The 22,323-nt window shown below is 41.3% G+C and overlaps 2 protein-coding genes across 3 annotated transcripts; one reads left to right on the top strand and one right to left on the bottom strand.

Moving 5' to 3' along the window:
• Nucleotides 1-5,253: 5,253 nt before the first annotated feature.
• Nucleotides 5,254-16,725, bottom strand: LOC124037666 (E3 SUMO-protein ligase PIAS4-A). Of its 2 annotated transcripts, none has more exons than XM_046352609.1 (11): nt 16,569-16,725; nt 15,199-15,577; nt 13,383-13,467; nt 13,240-13,281; nt 10,660-10,750; nt 10,417-10,545; nt 10,137-10,242; nt 9,947-10,020; nt 9,373-9,533; nt 8,623-8,774; nt 5,254-8,456 (listed from the first exon to the last, which is right to left on the bottom strand). In XM_046352609.1, exons 1-11 carry the CDS (start codon nt 16,593-16,595, stop codon nt 8,215-8,217), a joined length of 1,488 nt encoding a protein of 495 aa, XP_046208565.1. In that variant the 5' UTR covers nt 16,596-16,725; the 3' UTR covers nt 5,254-8,214. The 2 variants fall into 2 exon arrangements, with proteins under 2 accessions (XP_046208565.1, XP_046208566.1); XM_046352610.1 differs by having other exon boundaries at nt 16,483-16,600.
• A 2,068-nt stretch (nt 16,726-18,793) lies between these two features.
• LOC124037042 (forkhead box protein D4-like) lies at nt 18,794-21,098 on the top strand. Its single transcript, XM_046351665.1, has 2 exons — nt 18,794-19,488; nt 20,443-21,098. Exons 1-2 carry the CDS (start codon nt 19,054-19,056, stop codon nt 20,821-20,823), a joined length of 816 nt encoding a protein of 271 aa, XP_046207621.1. The 5' UTR covers nt 18,794-19,053; the 3' UTR covers nt 20,824-21,098.
• The last annotated feature ends 1,225 nt before the right edge of the window (nt 21,099-22,323 follow it).

Genomic DNA, 22,323 nt, shown 5'->3' on the forward strand with positions numbered 1-22,323 from the left:
CCACTTAAAAAGATGAGAGAGGCCTGTAATTTTCATCATAGGTATACTTCAACTATGACAGACAAAATGAGAGAAAAAATCCAGAAAATCACATTGTAGGATTTTTAATGAATTTATTTGCTAATTATGGTGGAAAATAAGTATTTGGTCAATAACAAAAGTTTCTCAATACTTTGTTATATACCCTTTGTTGGCAATGACAGAGGTCAAACGTTTTCTGTAAGTCTTCACAAGGTTTTCACACACTGTTGCTGGTATTTTGGCCCATCCCTCCATGCAGATCTCCTCTAGAGCAGTGACGTTTTGAGGCTGTTGCTGGGCAACACAGACTTTCAACTCCCTCCAAAGATTTTCTATGGGGTTGAGATCTGGAGACAGGGGGACACGTCTGGCACTGCAGGATTTGAATCCCTGGCGGCGTAGTGTGTTACTGATGGTAGGCTTTGTTACTTTGGCCCCAGCTCTCTGCAGGTCATTCACTAGGTCCCCCCGTGTGGTTCTGGGATTTTTGCTCACCGTTCTTGTGATCATTTTGACCCCACGGGGTGAGATCTTGCGTGGAGCCCCAGATCGAGGGAGATTATCAGTGGTCTTGTATGTCTTCCTTTTCCTAATAATTGCTCCCACAGTAATTTCTTCAAACCAAGCTGCTTATCTATTGCAGATTCTGGTGCAAATCTACAATTTTGTTTCTGGTGTCCTTTGACAGCTCTTTGGTCTTGGCCATAGTGGAGTTTGGAGTGTGACTGTTTGAGGTTGTGGACAGGTGTCTGTTATATTGATAAGTTCAAACAGGTGCCATTAATACAGGTAAGGAGTGGAGGACAGAGGAGCCTCTTGAAGAGGAAGTTACAGGTATGTGAGAGCCAGAAATCTTGCTTGTTTGTAGGTGACCAAATACTTATTTTCCACCATAATTTGCAAATAAATTCATTAAAAATCCTACAATGTGATTTTCTGGATTTTTTTCTCATTTTGTCTATCATAGTTGAAGTGTACCTATGATAAATTACAGGCCTCTCTCATCTTTTTAAGTGGGAGAACTTGCACAATTGGTGGCTGACTAAATACTTTTTTGCCCCACTGTAGATACTTTGTACCGGTTTCCTCCAGCATCTTCACAAGGTCCTTTGTTGTTGTTGATCTGGGATTGATTTGCACTTTTCACACCAAAGTATGTTCATCTCTAGGAGACAGAACACATCTCCTTCCTGAGCAGTAAGATGGCTGTGTGGTCCCAAGGTGTTTATACTTGTACTGTTGTTTGTACAGATGAATGTGGTACATTCAGGCATTTGGAAATTGCTCCCAAGGATGAACCAGACTTGTGGAGGTCTACAATTTTTTTTCTGAGATCTTGGCTGATTTCTTTTGCTTTTCCCATGATGTCAAGCAAAGAGGCACTGAGTTTGAAGGTAGGCCTTGAAATATATCATTAGCCTATCAGAGGCTTCTAAAGTCATGACATAATTTTCTGGAATTTTCCAAGCTGTTTCAAGGCACAGTCAACTTAGTGTATGTAAACTTGGCTACCCGGACTATTTGCATTGTGTGCCTCCCCCAACCCCTCTTTTACGCTGCTGCTACTCTCTGTTTATCATATATGCATAGTCACTTTAACTATACATTCATGTACATACTACCTCAATTGGCCCGACCAACCAGTGCTCCCGCTCATTGGCTAACCGGGCTATCTGCATTGTGTCCCACCACTCACCACCTGCCAACACCTCTTTTTATGCTACTGCTACTCTCTGTTCATCATATATGCACAGTCACTTTAACCATATCTACATGTACATACTACCTCAATAAGCCGGACTAACCAGTGTCTGTATGTAGCCTCGCTACTGTATATAGCCTCGCTACTGTTATTTTTCACTGTTTTATTTCTTTACTTACCTATTGTTCACCTAATACAGGCTCTAACCAATAGTGCAAAAAAGGTAAGTAAGCATTTCACTAAGGTTTACACCTGTTGTATTCCACGCACGTGACAAATAAACTTTGATATGACTTCTGACCCACTGGAATTGTGATACATAGCGAATTATAAGTGAAATAATCTGTCTGTAAACAATTGTTGGGAAAATTGTGTTATAGACAAAGAACATGTCCTATCCGACTTGCCAAAACTATAGTTTGTTAACAAATTTGTGGAGGGTTGAAAAACGAGTTTTAATGACTCCAGCTAAGTGTATGTAAACTTCCTACTTCACCTGTATACAGTACCAGCCAAAAGTTTGTACACACCTACTCATTCCAGGGTTTTTCTTTATTTTACCATTTTCTACATTGTAGAGTAATAGTGAAGACATCAAAACTATGAAATAACAGATATAGAATCATGTAGTAACCAAAAAAAAACAAGCAATGGACATTAGACCGTTGAAAATCTGTCCTTTGGTCTGATGAGTCCAAATTTGAAATGTTTGTCTTTGTGAGATGCAGAGTAGGTGAACGGATGATCTCTGCATGTGTGGTTCCCACCGTGAAGCGTGGATGTGGTGTAATGGTGCTCTGCTATAAGACTGTGATTTATTTAGAATTCAAGGCACACTTAACCAGCATGGCTATCACATTCTGCAACAATACACCATTCTATCTGGTTTGTGATTAGTGGGACTATCATTTGTTTTTCAACAGGACAATGACCCAACACACCTCCAGGCTGTGTAAGGGCTATTTGACCAAGAAGGAGAGTGATGGAGGACTGCATCAGATGTCCTGACCTCCACAATCACCTGACCTCAACCTAATCGAGATGGTTTGGGATGAGTTGGACAGCAGAGTGAAGGAAAAGCAGCCAACAAGTGCCCAGTATGTGGGAACTCCTTCAAGACTGTTGGAAAAGCTTTCCAGGTGAAGCTGGTTGAGAGAATGCCAAGAGTGTGCAAAGCTGTCAAGGCAAAGGTTTGCTACTTTGGAGAATCTAAAATCTATTTTGATTTGTTTAACACTTGTTTGTTTACTACATGATTCTGTGTTATTTCATAGTTTCGATGTCGTCACTATTATTCTACAATGTAAAAAAAATAGTAAAAATAAAGACAATTCCTTGAATGAGTAGGTGGATCCAAACTTTTGACTAGTACTCTATATACAACAATTTTGATAAAATATTTAAATTTGACCACTATCGTCCATAGAAGCACACTGAAAGACACTTATAAATGGCAGAACACAGAAAAAAAAATCATATAGAATAAGGTTGTGTTTTTCCTAGATCTAGGAGATAAGAAAGCTAAGGAAATATTGTTTTTTTGGACACAACGACCTCCATAACTTAAAAAACAATAACGGTACCGATTACCTTCAGACAAGTCCTGTGACACTTGTGGGGGTCGTAAAGCAAAACGGAGAACATAGTGTTTATGAGAATCTCCCCTTTCCATAGTGGGGTGATATTAGTGTGTAACCCAAATGGTTCGGACGCTACAGACGTTTTCATGAGAAGATTGATTTTAGGGATGCTTCATGGCCTGCTTCATGGCCTAACAAACATCGCTGTAGCTCGGCCACCTTCCATCGCAGATGCAGAAGGCCGACATAGCTGGATGCGGTGGATGGAGAACATATTTTTCTTAAACTGACAGATTTTGATGGAGATTTTTTTAGTATGTTACTTAGACACGTGCATCAAGAGACTATTAATGGCTTAAATTTAGGATGGAAAACTTCACTTAGCGTTCAACACCATAGTGCCCTCCAAGTTCATCACTAAGCTGAGGACCCCGGCACTGGAACACCCTGGAACACCTCCCTCTGCAACTGGTTCCTGGATTTTCTGATGGGACACCCCCAGGTGGTGAGAGTAGGTAACACATCCGCCACGCTGACCCTCAAAAACAGGGGCCCTTCAAGGGTGCGTTCTTAGTCCCCTCCTGTCCTCCCTGTTCATCCACGACTGTGTGGCCGGGCACCACTCAAACACCATTATTAAGTTTGCCGATGACAAAAGGGTGGTAGGCCTGATCACAGATGACGATAAAACAGCCTACAGGGAGATCAGAAACCTAGCAGTCTGCTGCCAGAACAATCTCTTCCTCAATGTCAGCAACACAAAGGAGCTGATCGTGGACTACAGGAAATGGAGGGCCGAGCACAGCCTCATTCACATAGAACGGGCTGAAGTGGAGCAGATTGAGAGCTTCAAGTTCTTCGGTGTACATATCCCTAAGGATCTATTATGGTCCAAACATACCAACAGTCGTGAAGAGGGCTTGACAACACATTTTCCCCCTCAGGAGGCTAAAAAGATTTGGCATGGGCCCTCAGATCATCAAAAGGTTATATAACTGTACCATTGGGAGCATCTTGACTGGCTGCATCACCGCTTGGTACTGCAACTGCTTGGCATCCGACTGCAAAGAGCTACAGAGGGTAGTGTATACGGCACAGTACATCACTGGGGCAGAGCTACCCACCATCCAGGACCTCTATACCAGGCGATGTCAGAGGAAGGCCCTAACAATTGTCAAAGACTCCAGACACCAAAGTCATAGACGATTCTCTCTGCTACTGCACGGAAAGCAGTACCAATGCACAGTCTGGAAACAACATGATCTTGAACAGCTTAGCTTCTACCCCCCAAGCCATAAAAGACTGATCATTAATAAATTGATAGCCATTATTTATTTTGTACTAACTTTGACTCATCACCAACACTGCTGCTACCGTTTACTATCTGTCACTTTATTCCTAGTTATATGTATATACTCATCTACCTCAATTACCTCGTAACTCTGCACATCGACTTGGTACCCCTTGTACATAGCCAAGTTAGCGTTACTCATTGGTCATTACTATGCGTTTTATTTCTCCATTTTCTTTCTCTGCATTTTTTGGAAGGGCCTATACGTAAGCATTTCACTGTTAGTCCACACCCGTTTACCAAGCATGTGACAAATACAATTTGATTACCTATGGGAAAACTGGCAAAAGTAATTTGATCATGATTAAACGTTTGTTTTAAATCACTTTTTCCAGAAGGAACTTCAGTTAAGTAATTTTAGCTTTAAAAGTATCTAAGACAATTATATTTTAATTTTTAAAAATTAGTTCCACACATCAATAACAGGTGTTCGAATACGATTCTTTAGAAATTTAGTTATTTTTGAACAGGAGACAAAATGTGTCAGGTACAGGACATCACACCAAGCTACACCTCAACCACCTCTCACACTTTAAGTGGCATCAGTTCCAACACTGCTATTTGTGATTTTATTGGACTTTTGGAACAACTGGAGGCAATTCAAAGCTTAATAAAATATTTTAATTGTATTGTCTTTTAATATGAACATATAAAAAGACAAACAAAACATTTACATCATGGATTGCAAGCCACTGCTCATGCTACCTTAAGCATTATTATAATTGAGTTCTTAGAAACAACACGTACTTCACCTCTCTCGCCTTGCCCACGATATGAAAAAGCTTGAGGAAATCTTATCTGTGCAGCGATGTTCTTCTACACCTTTGCACCTGTAAATTTAAACAATGTGATTTAAATCTGTAAAGTAATTTCTGTTAGTTGAAGATGAATTCTGCAACTAACAGAAATGTTAGTTGCAGTTAGTAACATGTTAGTAACATGTTGCTTAAATGCATTAAGTTGTACAACGACTGTCATATTCAGGGACACGGCTACGGTTTGAGTTTCTTTTACAGAAAGTGCCATCAATCATTGCGGGTTTCCCATGTTTACAGGACTCACGAATCAGTATAACAATCCGCAAGCTATATGGACATGTCATGAGTACTGCAGAATATTGGAAGACCAGGTTAACATAGAAGACCAGAGCCCATAAGTTTCCTCAGGTCGTTACCATCTCATTATTAGATTAGGTATACTACTACTGGACAAAATGTCTACGCAAGTCTGAATTCAGGATGATCACAAAATGCTATAGTCAAATGCATGCATCAATACCATTTGAGACATTTTTGGAATTCAGAAGACACAGTTCTATAAAAACAGAAATGCCATCTCTACAGTTCTGAATGAAAACAGGGACTATCTTGGGGTAAGGAATCTAATGACCTGGAAAGTAAATAAAAGTGAGAGGATATTTAAACTCATACCATCCATGTAGCTAAATTCTCTCAACAACATCAAAAGATTAACTGTTTATTACAATTTTAACTGTGCCTGTGGAAAAAGCTCCCCTGAAGAAGCTATTACGGATGTAGAGGACATTCATCTAGGATCTATGTGATAATTAATGCTGATTTCTGAGGGTAATATCTTTGAACTGGGAGGAGGCAGAACGTGTCATTGGTTAGAAGTGCTAAGTTTCCTCAGATGAAAAGGAATGGAACCTGTCTAACAATGGCAGTGCTTTGTGCCACAATCATTCACTCTTCCACAAAAAGTCCAAGCTTCATAAGTGTTCTGCCATCTCTTACTGAAAACGTGTGCAGATCAGAGCCGTATATAAATGCTCTGGTAAAGCACTCTTTCCATTGAGACATATGTACATTTTAATATAAACTGCCATTCAAATAAGACGTGAAGCAATCAATTATCAATAAATAAATTACTTAAGACGAAGAAAATTAAGTCAAAAAGCATGACGACACTAAAAAAATTCATCCCATTCCAGATCTGAAGATACATCCTTCAAGTCCTCCACTCCAGGGAAAAAAAAAAAAAAAAAGTTAATTAATTTTCTTACTGAGCCTTCCTGTGTAGACCAGCTCAAGTAGCCAAACAACTGTGGGCTCCAGCCTCCACCAATCTTAACTCAAAACAAAAAGGCACCCAAAGCTGACCTAACAACAAGAGATAACTGACCCAAATCGGTTTGGAACAATTGCCTCAACATGATCTTGACCAATTGTGTGGATACTAATATTTGTGACATGATCATTCTTTAGTTAGAGCCTTGTTCAATAAAAAAAAAAAACAGAAAGAAAAACTCTAGTCCAGTTCAAAACCCTGCAAAGCTCTCAGGATATCAGGGGAAGGTTGAATGCGGCAGTAGTCAGTCTCTAGGCTATCCAACTGTTGAAAACTGACATGAAATAGGCAAGTGAAAAGAATACATCCTGCATTTGTTTCCTTGATCAATATGAACAGCACTGGCAAAACAGAACACTGGAAAGAATCTGAAAAGAGCATGTTCCAAAACCTCAAATGATAACTGCTTGTTTCTGCAAACTCTCCACAAAGACAATTGCTTGTCATATGAATTCAGCCACCAAATCAAATCGTAGATTTCAATGCAGTGAGGGGTATATACAAGAACTTGTCAAAGACAGCATTCCTGGGTCGTATTCAGTAGGCACAAATTGGAACAAAAATGCTCTAATGGAGTTAAACAGGGGAGGTACCAACTGTACTTGTCCAATAAGAAATGCTCATTTTCTGTTACAAACCATAAACATATGTTTTGCAACATGTGCCCTAATAAACACGACCCTGATTCCAATAACCCATTCCTTAGAAAGGCCATACATAAATTATTTGGAAAAGTGAGGCGAGTGAGCGAAAAAAAGTTAGACAAAAATTAAATAAAAATAGACCCTCTTGTTAAATACGATAGCAACCTTAGTTCAGGTGCTACTCTCACTGGTCAAGTAAGTTTGCTGTGTATGACTGAGGTAGGTTGTCAGCATTTAAAGACAAAAATGGGGAAAGGTTTTGTTAGAGCTAATTTATTTTCATTGTCTGAATAAATTAAACAGAAAGAAAAAGTAGGGGTGTTGTTCAATTTAATCATATTCCAGAAAAATCTAGTCTGTTGTTCGTGTCCCAAATTATTCATTCAAGTTATTTTGACCTCTTACCACAACTACGGAGGAGGCTCCATATCTCCCACTGCCTGCGATCACAAAAAGTGACAAAATTCTGAGACGCAAACACCAAATGCTTGTGGCTTTGAGAGCCTTAAGTTCAAGTCAAATACAAAGTACAAGAAGATGGAGGGGATAAATAGTTCAGGAGGTTACTCTTTTCAATGGTCTTTATGATGGAGGATACAGAATTTGAATGCTGGGAGGGGGAGGGTCACAAGTGTCAGGGAGCTGCTTTTTCCAGTGGTGTATTGAGGAAGCCTAACCACTCCAGAGGTTGACAGTGCATGTATGTGCATGTGTCTGTGTGAATATATGCTAGAGGAGTGGGGGCGGGTGATTTAGTAGGGACTAATGATTTCCAGTCCTCCAACTTAGCCCAACCCTCTCTCCCAGTCTGTGGGGTCAGTCCGCCAGTCAGTACGCTGTGACCAGGTCCTTGTCATAGTCGTATCGGCCCCTCTTGGGGGCGGGGCTGTCCTGGCTGTCCTCAGTGTCGTCACTGTCTCCTCCAGCCCCTCCCCCCTCCTCCTCAGAGTCTAGAGTCAGATCAACCACCACTCCTCCTCCCGCCCCCCCCGCCGTGGACCCAGCTCCTGACTTCCCCGTCTGGCTGGTGCTGCTGTGGGCCGGGGAGTGGCCATTTACCTCAGGAACACCTGAGAAGAAGGAACAGGTTCACACACTATTACAAACCAATGCTGTTTTAAAAAAAAGAAGATAAACAGACATGACCTACACAGCGTGGCATCTTAAATTAAAAATCAAAACGTTAGTCTGCAATTGTCGAAAAGGCAATAATGGCAATATTTGACATGCACTTACATATATCCAGAACAGGGTAGTCAGGCGTGTTGCTGCGTTCCCTCTCCCTCTCCTTCTCCTTCTCATCTCGGATGGGTCTCCATGAACCGTCAGTCAGATATTCAATCTCCTCAATATCCTCATGGGTCTCTTTTAAGATCTCAGATGCCAGCCTGAAACATGAGACAAACAGTCAGTAAGAGAAGTACATATCATATCCGGACACACAAGAAGGGATCGATCGGATGTGTCCCACAACACACATTACCAACTTTCAAATCTTAGATAGGAAGTTTGTGGAATTGTATTTATCTAGGCAAGTCAGTCAAAAATCAATTCTTACTTACAATGACAGCCTACCCCGACCAAACCCTAACGACGCTGGGCCAATTGTGTGCCACCCTGTGGGACTCCCAATCACAGCCAGTTGTGATGCAGCCTGGAATCGAACCAGGGTCTGTAGTGACATCTCCAGCACTGAGATTTAGTGCCTTAGACCACTGCACCACTCAGGAGCCCAATGGAAATAGTTTGATATTTCTACTATTCTACTCTGTTCCACAATAGAACAGGGAGAGGCAACAGCCTTATTGAAAATGTAGCCCAGTGTAGGTAAGCCATTGCAGGTTTTAACAGGAGTCTACAAATTGCTCCAAAAATGCAAATGTTTGTTTCCAAGGTTGAACAAGCAGTGACCCATGCAAAGAGGAAGCGTGGTTCTCAAATTCCTGTGAGTGGTAGTGCTCGTAAGTCTCAACGTGCCTTACTTACCCATCGATGGTGAGCAGCTCAAAGGGAGCCTGCTTGTCACACACAGGGCAGGTCCACGTGGGCTTCTTCTCATTCATTTGCAGGAAGAAGATCGCGTCAAAACACTGCAGGTGGGCACAGGTGATCACCCGACATGGAACACCTATCCGCATCTTCACCAGCTGAGAGGAGGAAAGGGAGACATGCCATTACCTCGACTATAGTGTAACCCCGCACATTGACTCAGTACCGGTATCCCCTGTATATAGCTTAGTTATTGTTATTTACATTTATTGTGTTACTTTTTGATTGATTCTATTTTTAGTTTAGTTTATTTAGTAAATATTTTATTAACTATTTATTGAACTGCAATGTTGGTTAAGGGCTTGTAAACTAAGCATTTCACAGTAAGGTCTACAACTGTTGTATTCTGCGCATGTGACGAATACACTTTGATTTGATTATTAAGCTGTGGACAAATGGTGGGTTGTAAACCTGTTTTGTCGTGAGTTCTTTTTTTGGTCAGAAACAACTGAAAGGTTTTTGACTTCCACTCTTGGGTGGATATGGATTAGGGTGGGAGCCAGATACTCACAGGACAGATGAGGGAAACCCGTAGCCCTGTGGTAGCGATCTCGCTCTCTGGATCAAAGCGTAGCTTGTCCTGGACTGGACACAGCAAAGAGAAACTAGTTGAAAATCACACAGCATTACACAGTGAACATCACTAAAATGCAAGAAGCATGAAAAACAGGGAGAAAGAGAAAAATGTTGAGGCCACTTACTGCGTTCACGACAGCGTTCTGCACTCTCCACTGAGCAGTGTTTGAGTTGGCCGAAGAGCTCTGCTGATGTGAAGACCCTCACTAAATCCACTGCCACAGAGTAGCGCTGCACACAGAACAAGAGCAGTGAGCAGAATGAACACTGGAAAGTAGCAGATATGAAGTTCTACAGAAAACAAACCACACCATTTCAAAAACTTGTCATAAAAATGAATCAAAATAAATTTGGAATACAGCAGCGAGGTTTTCAATTACAGAACAGTGTCAACCAGAGACTGACCTTGCCGAAGTTGCCCCATGTGACAGTGACCCGGTTGGTGGCAGTGGAGAGTTGTAACCAAGGTGTGATGTTGACTGGGCGACAGGGCCGACGCGGCTCCACACCTGGCTTATTAGAAGGGTAGTAACCCTGTACAGAACAAATATAGACATGTTAAGCCTCTAATATTTAGGCCTAGGCATTTTCTTCTGATTAGTTAGTTGGTTTGTATGCTTGATGTGATTCCCCATCTTGAATACTCACCGGTACATGACAGTAAGACTGGTTGACTTTGACAGCAATATTGGGAGGGTACTGATCTTCCTGGACACCGATGGAGTCTGTGTAACAGATCCTGTAAAGCATCGTAATAACAGCATAGGAGGTTCATTGGTTAGCAGTGTTAGATAAGTGGCAACATTTATGGCTCAGGGAATGGCTCAGACACTGAGCCATTCCCAATGAATGGTTGAGGTGGTCAGATTTGTCTTTCAATACACACATTTCAAATTGTATACCATTTTTTTTTTTTACTTTCACGGTTGACAAATGAGGACACTGTAGAGGAAAACTTTCCAAATGTCAACAGAACAAAATTACCATCATCTCAAAGTAAAATGTAGAATGTTGCGTGGTTCTCCCATGACTTAGAAAAGCATGTGCACTGCAGTTTATTAGGCTACAGATGAAATAATTGATGAACTTCACAGGGTGGTGAAAGTGCACAGTGATGATCTTGATGCTCCTTTCCAGTAAATATTGAGGGTCTTAGTTTGACGCTAGTGACATGATGATCAATGCTTGGCTGTCAATTGACAAATAAAAATGATCTTGCTCTCATCCAAAATGTCATCATGAAGCCTACCCTCTGCACGGCATCTGCGAGCTGTTGTCTAGAGCACACGTGCTAAGACCAGTGGGCAATTTACCGTTTGTTGCAGACTTCTTGTGCCAAAACCAATGGCAGAGTTAAAAACTGGATGGAAACACATTGTACTTGTTTTGTTTTGGTCAATTCAAAGTTTTACGACAAAGTGCTTTTTATGTGCACGTCATTCCGCACAGCTTTTAATAAACAAGACAGTTTGATGGAAATCGACCACTGCTTGTGAAATTTGCATATTTTAAGCAAATATTTGCATGAAAATCTAAACAAATTGCTGTAAACCTAGATACTGATATGGCATAGGCTATAACTGCATACTTGAGTTTTACTAATCAACTCTATGTACCTAACATGTACAGTACTTGTCAAAAGTTTGGACACACTCATTCAAGGGTTTTTCTGTATTTCTACTATTTTCTTCATTGTAGAATATTAGTGAAGACATCAAAACTATGAAACACAAACAGAATCATGTAGTAACCAAAAAAACAAAAAAAAAGAGATGTTAAGTCAAAATATATTTGAGATTCTTCAAAGTAGCCAGCCTTTGCACACTCTTGGCATCCTCTCAACCAGCTTCATGAGGTAGTCACCTGGAATGCTTTCAATTAACAGGTGTGCCTCATTAAAAGGTAATTTGTGGAATTTCTATCTTAATGCATTTGAGCCAATCAGTTGTGTTGTAACAAGGTAGGAGGGTATACAGAAGATAGCAATATGTTGGCCATATGGCAAGAACAGCTCAAATAAGCAAAGAGAAATGACAGTCCATCATTAATTTAACACATGAAGGTCAGTCAATACGGAACATTTCAAGAACGTTGAAAGTTTCTTCAAATGCAGTCGCAAAAACCATCAAGTACTGTGATGAAACTAGCTCTCATGAGGACCACCATAGGAAAGGAAGACCCAGAGTTCTCTGCTTCAGAGGATACGTTCATTAGAGTTACCAGCCTCAGAAACTGCAGCCCAAATAAATGTTTCAGTGTTCAAGTAACAGACACATTCCAACATCAACTGTTCAGAAGAGACTGTGTGAATCAGGCCTTCATGGTCTAATTGCTGCAAAGAAACCACTACTAAAGGACACCAATAAGAAGAAGAGACTTGCTTGTGCCAAGAAACACAAGCAACGGACATTTAGACTGGTGGAAATCTGTCCTTTGGTCTGGAGTCCAAACGGGAGATTTTTGGTTCCAACCGTATCTTTGTGAGACGCAGAGTAGGTGATCAAATGATCTCCGCATGTGTAGTTCCCAACGTGAAGCATGGAGGTGGTGGTGTGATGGTGCTTTCCTGGTGACACGACACTGTCAGTGATTTATTTAGAATTCAAGGCACACTTAATAAGCATGTGTACCACAGCATTCTTCAGCGATACGCCAACTAGGCACAAACATCTGATTTGTACCTAGTTGGACCATAATTTGTTTTTCAACAGGACAATGACCCAACACACCTCCAGGCTATGTAAGGGCTATTTGACTAAGGAGGAGATTGGTAGAGTGCTGCATCAGATGACCTGACCTCAGCCCAATTGAGATGGTTTGGGATGAGTTGGACCGCAGAGTGAAAAGTAACCAACAAGAGCTCAGCATATGTGGGAAGTCCTTCAAGACTGTTGGAAAAGCATTCCAGGTGAAGCTGGTTGAGAGAATGCCAAGAGTGTGCAAAGCTGTTAAGGCAAAGGGTGGCTACTTTGAAGAATCTCAAATATAAAATATATTTTGATTTGTTTAACACTTTTTTGGTTACTACATGATTCCATGTGTTATTTCATAGTTGATGTCTTCACTATTATTCTACAATGTAGAAAATAGTAACAAATAATGAAAAACCCTTGAATGAGTAGGCGTGTCCAAACTTTTGACTGGTACTGTGTGTATCATCTATGCAATTATATTAACAGTAGGATTGGTGGGCTGCTGTGTGTAAAACAGTTGGACATCTTAACTCACCTAAGAACCACCTGAATTGCCTTCATTCCTGGCCGAAGCTCACTGAAACAACAAGAGGGAAAAATGATGGTACCCTCAGTGCTCATTCAAAGTCACAAGCAGTAGGATAGACAGTTAACTTTTATTAAAAGTGTTATACTCACGTTGAGTTTCTGACTTGGTCCGCTTGGCTCTGTGTTAACTCAAATACACATTGACTGTCCTGCAGTTTCTCACTGTTCTGGGCAACTACAAGGACAGGTGCAGAAAAACAGATCATACACATTACGAAGCATAGTGATGTTGTGCAATGTCCAAAATGTCCTTAGTACTTCTAATTTTAATGCCATGGCATGTTTCTATCAGTAATATACAGTGCATTCGGGAATGTATTCAGACCCCTTGACTTTTTCCACATTTTGTTATCTTACAGCCTTATTCTAAAATTGATTAAAAAAATACATTTGTCCTCAATCTACACACAATACCCCATAATGACAAAACAAAAGTTTTTTAGAAATGCTTGCAAATGTATTAAACAAACAGAAATACCGTATTTACATAAGTATTCAGACCCTTTACTATGCACACTCAAAATTGAGCTCAGGTGCATCCTGTTTCTATTGATCATCCTTGAGATGCTTCAACATGATTGGAGCCCATCTGTTGTAAATTCAATTGATTGGACATGTTTTGGAAAGGCACACACCTGTCTATATAAGGTCCCACAGTTGACAGTGCATGTCAGAAAAAAACAAGCCATGTCGAAGGAATTGTCTGTAGACCTCGAGACAAGATTGTGTCGAGGCACCGATTTGGGGAAGGGTACTGAAAAATGTTCTGCAGCATTGAAGGACCCCAAGAACACAGTGACTTCCATCATTCTTAAATGGAATAAATCTGGAATCACCAAGACTCTTCCTAGAGCTGGCCACCCAGCCAAACTGAGGAATTAGGGGAGAAGGGCCTTGATCAGGGAGGTGACCAAGAACCTGATGGTCACTCTGACAGAGTTTCTCTGTGGAGATGGGAGAACCTTCCAGAAGGACAACCATCTCCGCAGCACTCCACCAATCAGGCCTTTATGGTAGAGTGGCACATCTAGAGGAAACCTGGCACCATCCCTACGGTGAAGCATGGTTGTGGCATCATCGTGTTTTGGGATGTTTTTCAGCGGCAAGGTCTGGAGACTAGTCAGGATCGAGGGAAAGATGAACGGAGCAAGGTAGAGAGAGATCCTTGATGAAAACCTGCTCCAGAGCATTCAGGACCTCAGACTAAGGGTGAATGTTCACCTTCCAACAGGACAACAACCCTAAGCACACTGCCAAGACAACGCAGGAGTGGCTTCGGGACAAGTCTCTGAATGCCCTCGAGTGGCCCAGCCAGAACCCGGACTTGAATCCAATCAAACATCTCTGGAGAGACCTGAAAATAGCTGTGCAGCTCCCCATCCAGCCTGACAGAGCTTGACAAGATCTGCAGAGATGGATGGGAGAAACTATCCAAATACAGGTGTGCCAAGCTTGTAGCTTCAAACCCAAGAAGACTTAAGGCTGTAAATCCCTGCCAAAGGTGCTTCAACAAAGTACTGACTAAAGGGGCTGAATATGTGATATTTCAGTTTATTTTTATATATAAATTAGCAAACATTTCCAAAAACGTTTTTACCTTGTCATTATTGGGTAGTGTGTGTAGATTGAGGGGGACATTTTTTTAATAAAAAAAAAAAATCAATTTTAGAATAAGGCTGTAACGTAACTAAATGTGGTAAAAGTCAAGGGGTCCGAATACTTCCCGAATGCACTGTATGTGTAGGGCCAGGGCCCAATTGCCAGGGGATTTTCTGACCACAAGACCTGACCAGGAAGTATTCTTCTGAGCTTTATCGTTTGAGCATAATTTTTTTTTGGGCCTCTCTACAAAGACTAGCCTGACATGTCACTGCGAGTAAAAAAAAAGTATACAAAAATCACTCACTCAGCTCCGTTGGCAGCAACAGCTTCTCCAGAGTTTGGTAAAAGGGCAGTGACACCAGCTTGACCTCAGCTGCTGGTGTGGAAGACAGCTTGGGGATGCCGTTGAGGTAGTCTGTGCCCTGTGTGCCAGTGGGTGAGGAGCTGAGGGAGGAGTAGGCCACAGAGACCCCCTCCGGGCGCCTGGCAGCCAGCCAACCCGACGCCTTGGGGAAGCGTGACTCATAGAGCTGCCGCACGTTCTTCAGCAGCTCTGGGCTGCACTCTGTTTGCACCAGCCTCAGCGCCCGTCCCACCAGGTCCTGCTTCAGACCACTTTTACTGCGGCCCATGGAGGCCAGCAGCGTCTGCAGGTCAGACACCCGAAAATTCTTCACCATGTTCTGGAGGGAAGACAATGGAGAGAGGGACAGGAAGAAGAGGGGAGGTTTTGGGATTACCATCTTTGATTCTGGATTACAATCTTTGGATTCCTTGACCTAGGCAAGTTCCAATAAGAAAAATAGCCTACACAAAGAGATGGGCACAGGTGTCTAAAAAAAGTTTTGTTAAGTGTATACTCAGGTCATTCCAACCTATTTTTTTGCTGGGTTGAAATATCAGTGTCAGTATTTGCTTGGAGCATTATTTCCCATCCATACCCTCTAGAATTCAGTAACGTGACATATGAGCCCCTTCTGTTCCTAACGCCATACATATATTTCCTGCAAGCAAAACCTAGACTGGTCCCTCATTTAACTACTATAGGACACAACACCGGTATAGTCGAAGACCCAGCAATGCATGGAACGTTAGCTAGCTATTTAGTTAATAAGAAAATGACCTTACAAGTTAGCTACATCAGTCAATCTCATCAACTGACTTAATTTCTACAGTTCGTGCATAAGCCTTAGTGACATGCTTGCGGTTTTGTCCAGCCAGCGGCATTGAGCAATTGCCTTGTCTGACAAGAGGCTAGGCTATTGGTTACATAAGCTAACTCCACTTGTTCTGTTGTCACCTCCAATACTGAAAATACATCCGAAAATACATCCGCTGTCCATTTGACAAGACAAGTCAAATGGACAACGGATGGCCCGAATGCTTAATGCAATCTCTTGCTTAAACACTGAATGGTACAATTTCACGCCGACTCCCTGCTGGCGAATGTTTATGGTCTCATCACTTTGCCATGTCCCTGCTAACTAAACGCACTTAGCAGCGCACGGAAACCAGTTTCTATATACCAATTAATCAACCATCACTAAGTAGCTGAGTTAAACCATTTTAGACCGTATTCATGACACACCTTTACAGTTTCCCAGCCTAGCAGGCCATCCCCCACGCTACAGCAGACCCTTTTCTATCAACCCAGGCGAGCGGAGCTCTGCTTACCATCGCTTCCACCAGTTCGGCCGCCATCTTCGTACAGCAGCCCCGCGAGAGCCAGAGCCGAAAGATAGTCCTTCGCCAATGAGAGACAGAGGGGTCGCTGGTCGACGGTTCTCCGCTTCCAATCACAGCGCAACTACATCACGAGCCTCAAGGAGTGTGTTGAAAGTAGGCGTGCCAGCATTGTTTTAAAGTGACAGTACAACTTTTTTTTAAACACTAAAAGACAGGCCTCCCCAACATGTTAGGCCTCAATTATAAGAAAACATAACCAGCCTACAAATAGCTGGACGTTGGTGTTTGCTGAGTTTTATACTATCGAGACAAAGAGAATATGCGTTGTGGAAATAATTCAAATTCAACACAAGAGGAAAGCATGACTTGTTAAATGGGGAGAGGCACATGGCCAAATCAACTCCTGACCGAGTGAAAAGCTCCACTTCGGGATTTGCAATGAACTATTAGCTATCAACTGTAAATGCTTTGTATATTATTTTTTTTACACAAAACCTGAATAATCACAGGCAGTGAAGTCAAAATGCAGTACACAGATGTAGCGTACTGAAGTCACGTTCTGATGAGAGGTTATAGTTGATTTTCAATTTGAAAATGCAGTGCATTGAATTAGAGCAGTCATGAGTTAAATAAATCCCGATTTCACATTGTCCATTGAAGATCCATTTCTGGATTTCCAAACTTTGTGATTTGTGCTGAAGAACAGAAATGGTACAAATTGATTCATAAAATCCAATGAAAGATTATATACGCTGTCATATATAATCTTTGATATATGTTAACTTAAGTATACTATTGGAACAATACATAGTAGTCTAACTCTGCTCTAGGTCTTAATTGAAATAAGAAAAGAAAAACGCAGACACTAGGCTCTCCAAGGAATGAGTTTGACTGCTGGATAGCCTCAAAACGAATTAAAACTATACTTTTGATATTATGGATGGTCAGTCCTTGCATCCATATCTCTGTCTATATATTTGAGAGTGGTTACATTTCTCCAGGCCAATCCCTCAGCTTTTTACCAATACACAGGTGGATGTAACCTCTTTGTTATTCGTTAAATGAAGGGTTCTAGCTTTAATTAATGACACATTTTACCACATGGCTCACTCTTTATACTTGGATAGTACTGTATATGCTGTAGTAGTAGTTCCACAACTCGGACAGACGAGGGCGATATATTCCACTGGTGGTCCTTCATGCCTCTCATTCTTTGGCCAGTGTGAGACGGTTTGCATGCCCTACTTTGTTCTAATACAGCATTACAACTTAGCTTTCTTTATTGATGCTAGGGACGTTCCTAGAAAGTAGAACTTTGAATGAAATATAATTGAGGATAATACATTTTATAGCAAGATTATGTACAGAACAGGGCTTTAGGCAGGGCTATCGTAGTTTAACTCTAGAATAGCACAAGTGCAACACTTTTTTAGTGTTATAATAGTTACAAATAGTCAGCAGCATTAAAGCTTTTTACATAGAACAATTAAATATTTCATAGTCCGTTTGGAACCTAGCAACTGTGACAAGACCTATGCGAGAAATAGTCGAATATTCGTAAAATAATGAAGTTGAGATAGTTCTGCTCTTGATTTGGCACTCAACATCTGCAACCAAATGATTGAATTTAGATCAAGTAGATAAACTCAAGCAGTGTAGTTTGAGTTATTATGTCTAGCCTCTTGGCTATTGTCATTGTGCCAAAGGAGTTGGATTTTAGCATATCATTTATGATAAATGATTTAATGTTTTATAACAGAAAGGCTTACAGTAAGCCTAACTCTAATGATGTGCACTATGCAGCGCATCCTCTGTTCGAAAACCATTTAAGTAGGGATAACGCTGTTTAAATGCCTTTTGGTGCTGCTGAAGCACCCTCTGAACACCATGTCCTACTAAATCAGAGTGTTTAATCTCCCGTAATTACAAAGATTTGCTGTGGTTAATAAAATTAATCTGCTTCGATTAGACCCCCTACCTCTGCTTCTCCTGTCTCTATTGCCCCTCACTGTGAAGGATAAATTCACGGACATTTAAATAGTGGTACCTTCACAACTGTGATCCATTCTGATCTAGTGTACACAAGATACAGTTGAGCACTGCATAGATTGTAAAAATATACTGTTTTTTTTCTCTAACCTATCTATTTGGTCTAACAAATTAGATTTTTCTAAACTTATTCAAGCTTTGGCATCACATTGAGTTTGAGTCACCAAACAATTAGAGTACGTTGGGAGGATCCCTTTTAATTGTACTAACTTGATCTTGTGACCAGAGACTTAACTTACTTAGCCCAAAGGACATTGAAGAGAGGCATCCTACCTGATGGAGAGCACAGCAGTGTCCTAGACCAGCATCTTGAAATTAAGAAACAAAAACACCTGTGAAAGAATCTGAGGATTGCCTTTTGTGGTGGTTATAGATCATCTACATCGAAAGTATTAGTAACTGCCTTAAAAGTCTAAGAAGAACCATGGAGGACAGAAGCAGCTGCAACAATGACCGGGAGCGCTTGGGAATACGCTTCACCATAGACTACCTGCTGTACAACAAGGACAGTAAGTGTATGAGAGAAGAGCAAAATATTCCTGCAGTGGAGCAGACCCCTCATAGCCTACTGGAGGGCCAGAGTCCTGACATCCTCTCAGTGAGGAAAATTATCAAACCTGGGAGCCCTGAGAAGGGGCCAGAGGGAGAAGAGGGGTCAGAGGAGGATAATGAAGAGGAGGAGGAAATCAAAGGGGGGAAAGATGAAGAGGAAACCACTACAGACAGCCCACAGGACAAGCCTTCCCAGTCCTACATCTCCCTTATCTCCATGGCCATACTTGCTTCAGAGGAGAAGAAGCTCTTGCTGTGTGACATCTACCAGTGGATCATGGATAACTACCCCTACTTCAAGAGCAAGGTATGTTCAAGTGATTCATTTCAGGGTTCATTTCAAGTTGAGAATTTGTCTGAATTAGGGTTGGGGCCAGTTTAATTTCAATTCAGGAGATACACTACATTCCAATTCAATAATTTAAAAGAGTTCCATTTATTTAGAAAGCAGATTTTTTTAAATGATTGAAATGCAATTTCAATTAATTTAATATATGGAGTGAATTGAATTGACATTGCCAACCCTGTATAGCCAATAGCCAATTACTGATATTCTTATCAATTTAACTGAATAACAGCAGACCTTTGCAAAGTTCTTTGGTCAAGCAATGACTAGTGTGTGGAAAGTTTCCAAAACTTAAAGTATTATACTGGGACATTACGAACTTCCTCCACTGCAATCATAAGGCAGCATCTGAAAATAAAGAGCTTGAGAAAAGTTTATCTATCATTTTAAATGTTCACTATATTCCTATTGTGAGCTGTAGAAATACAGTGGTCTGACTCAGTAATGAGTATAATTGCCGCATGCAGGACCCTGACTCGGCTGATGCTGTTGTTGCATGGAAGGTCTAACTGAGTCATCTCAAGGCTATAGGTAAACCTCTTGATAGCCGCAACAGGCTAAAAACTAAAACTAGGTCTTTAACAGGTGTAACAGCAAGTTTACCTCATGATTGGGGGAGTTTGACAAAGTGAACATGATGGTTTCGTCTGGCAGCCAACTGAAACGTCATTGACCAAAGGTCACCATGGACCCTTCACATGAACTTGGCACCAATGAAATGAAAGCAAGAGCAAATAGCCATATTCTCGGTACAGTGTATCAATGTATATACTGGGGATTCAGCTGTGAGGGAAAACGATTATTTGTTTCTAATAAATTAAGATACTTTCTGTTCCAGGGCCACATACAACACTTCATTCACTACTCAACTTTATACTTCATGTCTCATATGTGAACTTTATTGTTGTCCTACAGGATAAGAACTGGAGGAACAGCGTCAGACACAACCTGTCCCTGAACGAGTGCTTTGTGAAGGCTGGTCGGAGTGACAATGGTAAAGGCCATTTCTGGGCCATCCACCCCACTAACTTCCAGGACTTCTCCAATGGAAACTACCATCGCCGCCGGGCTCGCCGCAGGATCCGCAGAGTAACAGGACAGCTCCCCTACGCCCTGCACACACCCTATTACCCCCTCCATAGGCCCAGGGGGGTGTGGTGCTGGTGCTGTCCCCCAGCCCACCCTCTCTCCGCAGCCCACCCTCTGTCCTACGTCTCAGCCAGGATCTATTGGAGCTGGGCCAGCCTGCAGACCAGACGACACCCATCCACGCTTCGGTTCAATAGCACCACATAGAATTGGATGCATGTTGGATGTTGGTCTGTTCTGTATATGACAGGTGGCTGAGAGAGATGTTTTGAGTATGATTGTGAAATCTGTGGCTGGCTGGCACAAATAAGAGTACCAAAGCACCAAAGTACGATATTGCACAATTTTTTGATTGAAATGCAATACACCAGATTTGTACTGTGATACTATACATGTATATTGTATTTGATAAATTCTGTATATGAAGAAAATTAATTGTAAATATACCAATGAAGATATTGCAATATTTTATATATCTTGCACAATTTCAAATAAATAAACAAAAAACTCACCCAGCAAAGTGTCATTGATTTCTGTCAGATGAGAAAAGGCTTAAACTGAATGATAACTTTTTGAACTAGTAAATAAAGAACTTTAAAGTAACAAATCTGTACAGAATAATGGACCATACAGATGACTGTTCTGAGAAGACATATGGTACTCCGGGTAGTACAGTTCATCAACTGAGCATGTGCATGTGTGTGTGCGTGCGAGTGAATACCTTTATGTGTCTGTGTGTCTTTTTGTGTGTGGTTGTATGTGGTTGTGTGTTCCTAATTGTGTCTGTGTGTGGATGTGTGTAGATACAGGGTGTTAAAAGTGAGCCCACTCCGGCAGCCCGGCGCGGTTTAGATGCTAATTAGTCAGAGCTGACAGGTTGCCAAATCTTGTGCCGTAAGAGAGACTAAAGCAGGCTTCCCAAAGCTGACTTTGGGGATAAGCACCTGGATAATCCCAGAGATCCCAAGGAGTTTCGGAAAAAAAGGAAGCTTATCACACAGTGTAATCTGTAACCTCTCCTGTGGTGAAGAGACACTGCGGGAGGTGAGGGAAGGGGGAGGGAGGTGAGGAAAGGAGGGGGGAGGGAGATGAGAGGGGGAGGGGGAGTGGATGTCATGGAGAGGGCAAGGTGCAGGTGGAGGAGTGGACATGGAGAGGCCAAGAGGACAAGTTCATTGTCAAAGTCATCACAGGCAACAACAAGTAGAAGGTATACAGGTCCAATCAAACCCAACAGTCAATCAAACCCAACAGTCAATCAAACCCAACAGTCAATCAAACCCAACAGTCAATCAAACCCAACAGTCAATCAAACCCAACAGTCAATCAAACTCAACTGGAAATGTGAAAGAGTTATGATACAGTATACAATAATAATCATCTTTAAACAGATCTGAAAATTGATAGGGAACTGGCACCATATTTCTTTCCCAAAGGGCAAAGCGTGTTAAAATATGCAGCAGCATGGTCAGAAAATCATATCTGGAGAATACAACAAGATTTTTTTTAAAGTCAATCATCAGCTATCAGTTATTCCATTAATAGGAAATTCCTATGTGATTTCCAAAGGTTGACATTTAAATTCACAATGCTTGAGTTGTTTTTTAAATGAATTATGCTGCTTGTTTATTGCAATTTTACGTGAGTTTTTTTTCTTCAGATAAAGCAATACATCTGACATGTAGATTAGATTACATTGTAGAAAGA

Source organism: Oncorhynchus gorbuscha, linkage group LG06 (genome assembly GCF_021184085.1).
Source record: "Oncorhynchus gorbuscha isolate QuinsamMale2020 ecotype Even-year linkage group LG06, OgorEven_v1.0, whole genome shotgun sequence".
In the NCBI taxonomy this organism is placed as follows: Eukaryota; Metazoa; Chordata; class Actinopteri; order Salmoniformes; family Salmonidae; genus Oncorhynchus; species Oncorhynchus gorbuscha.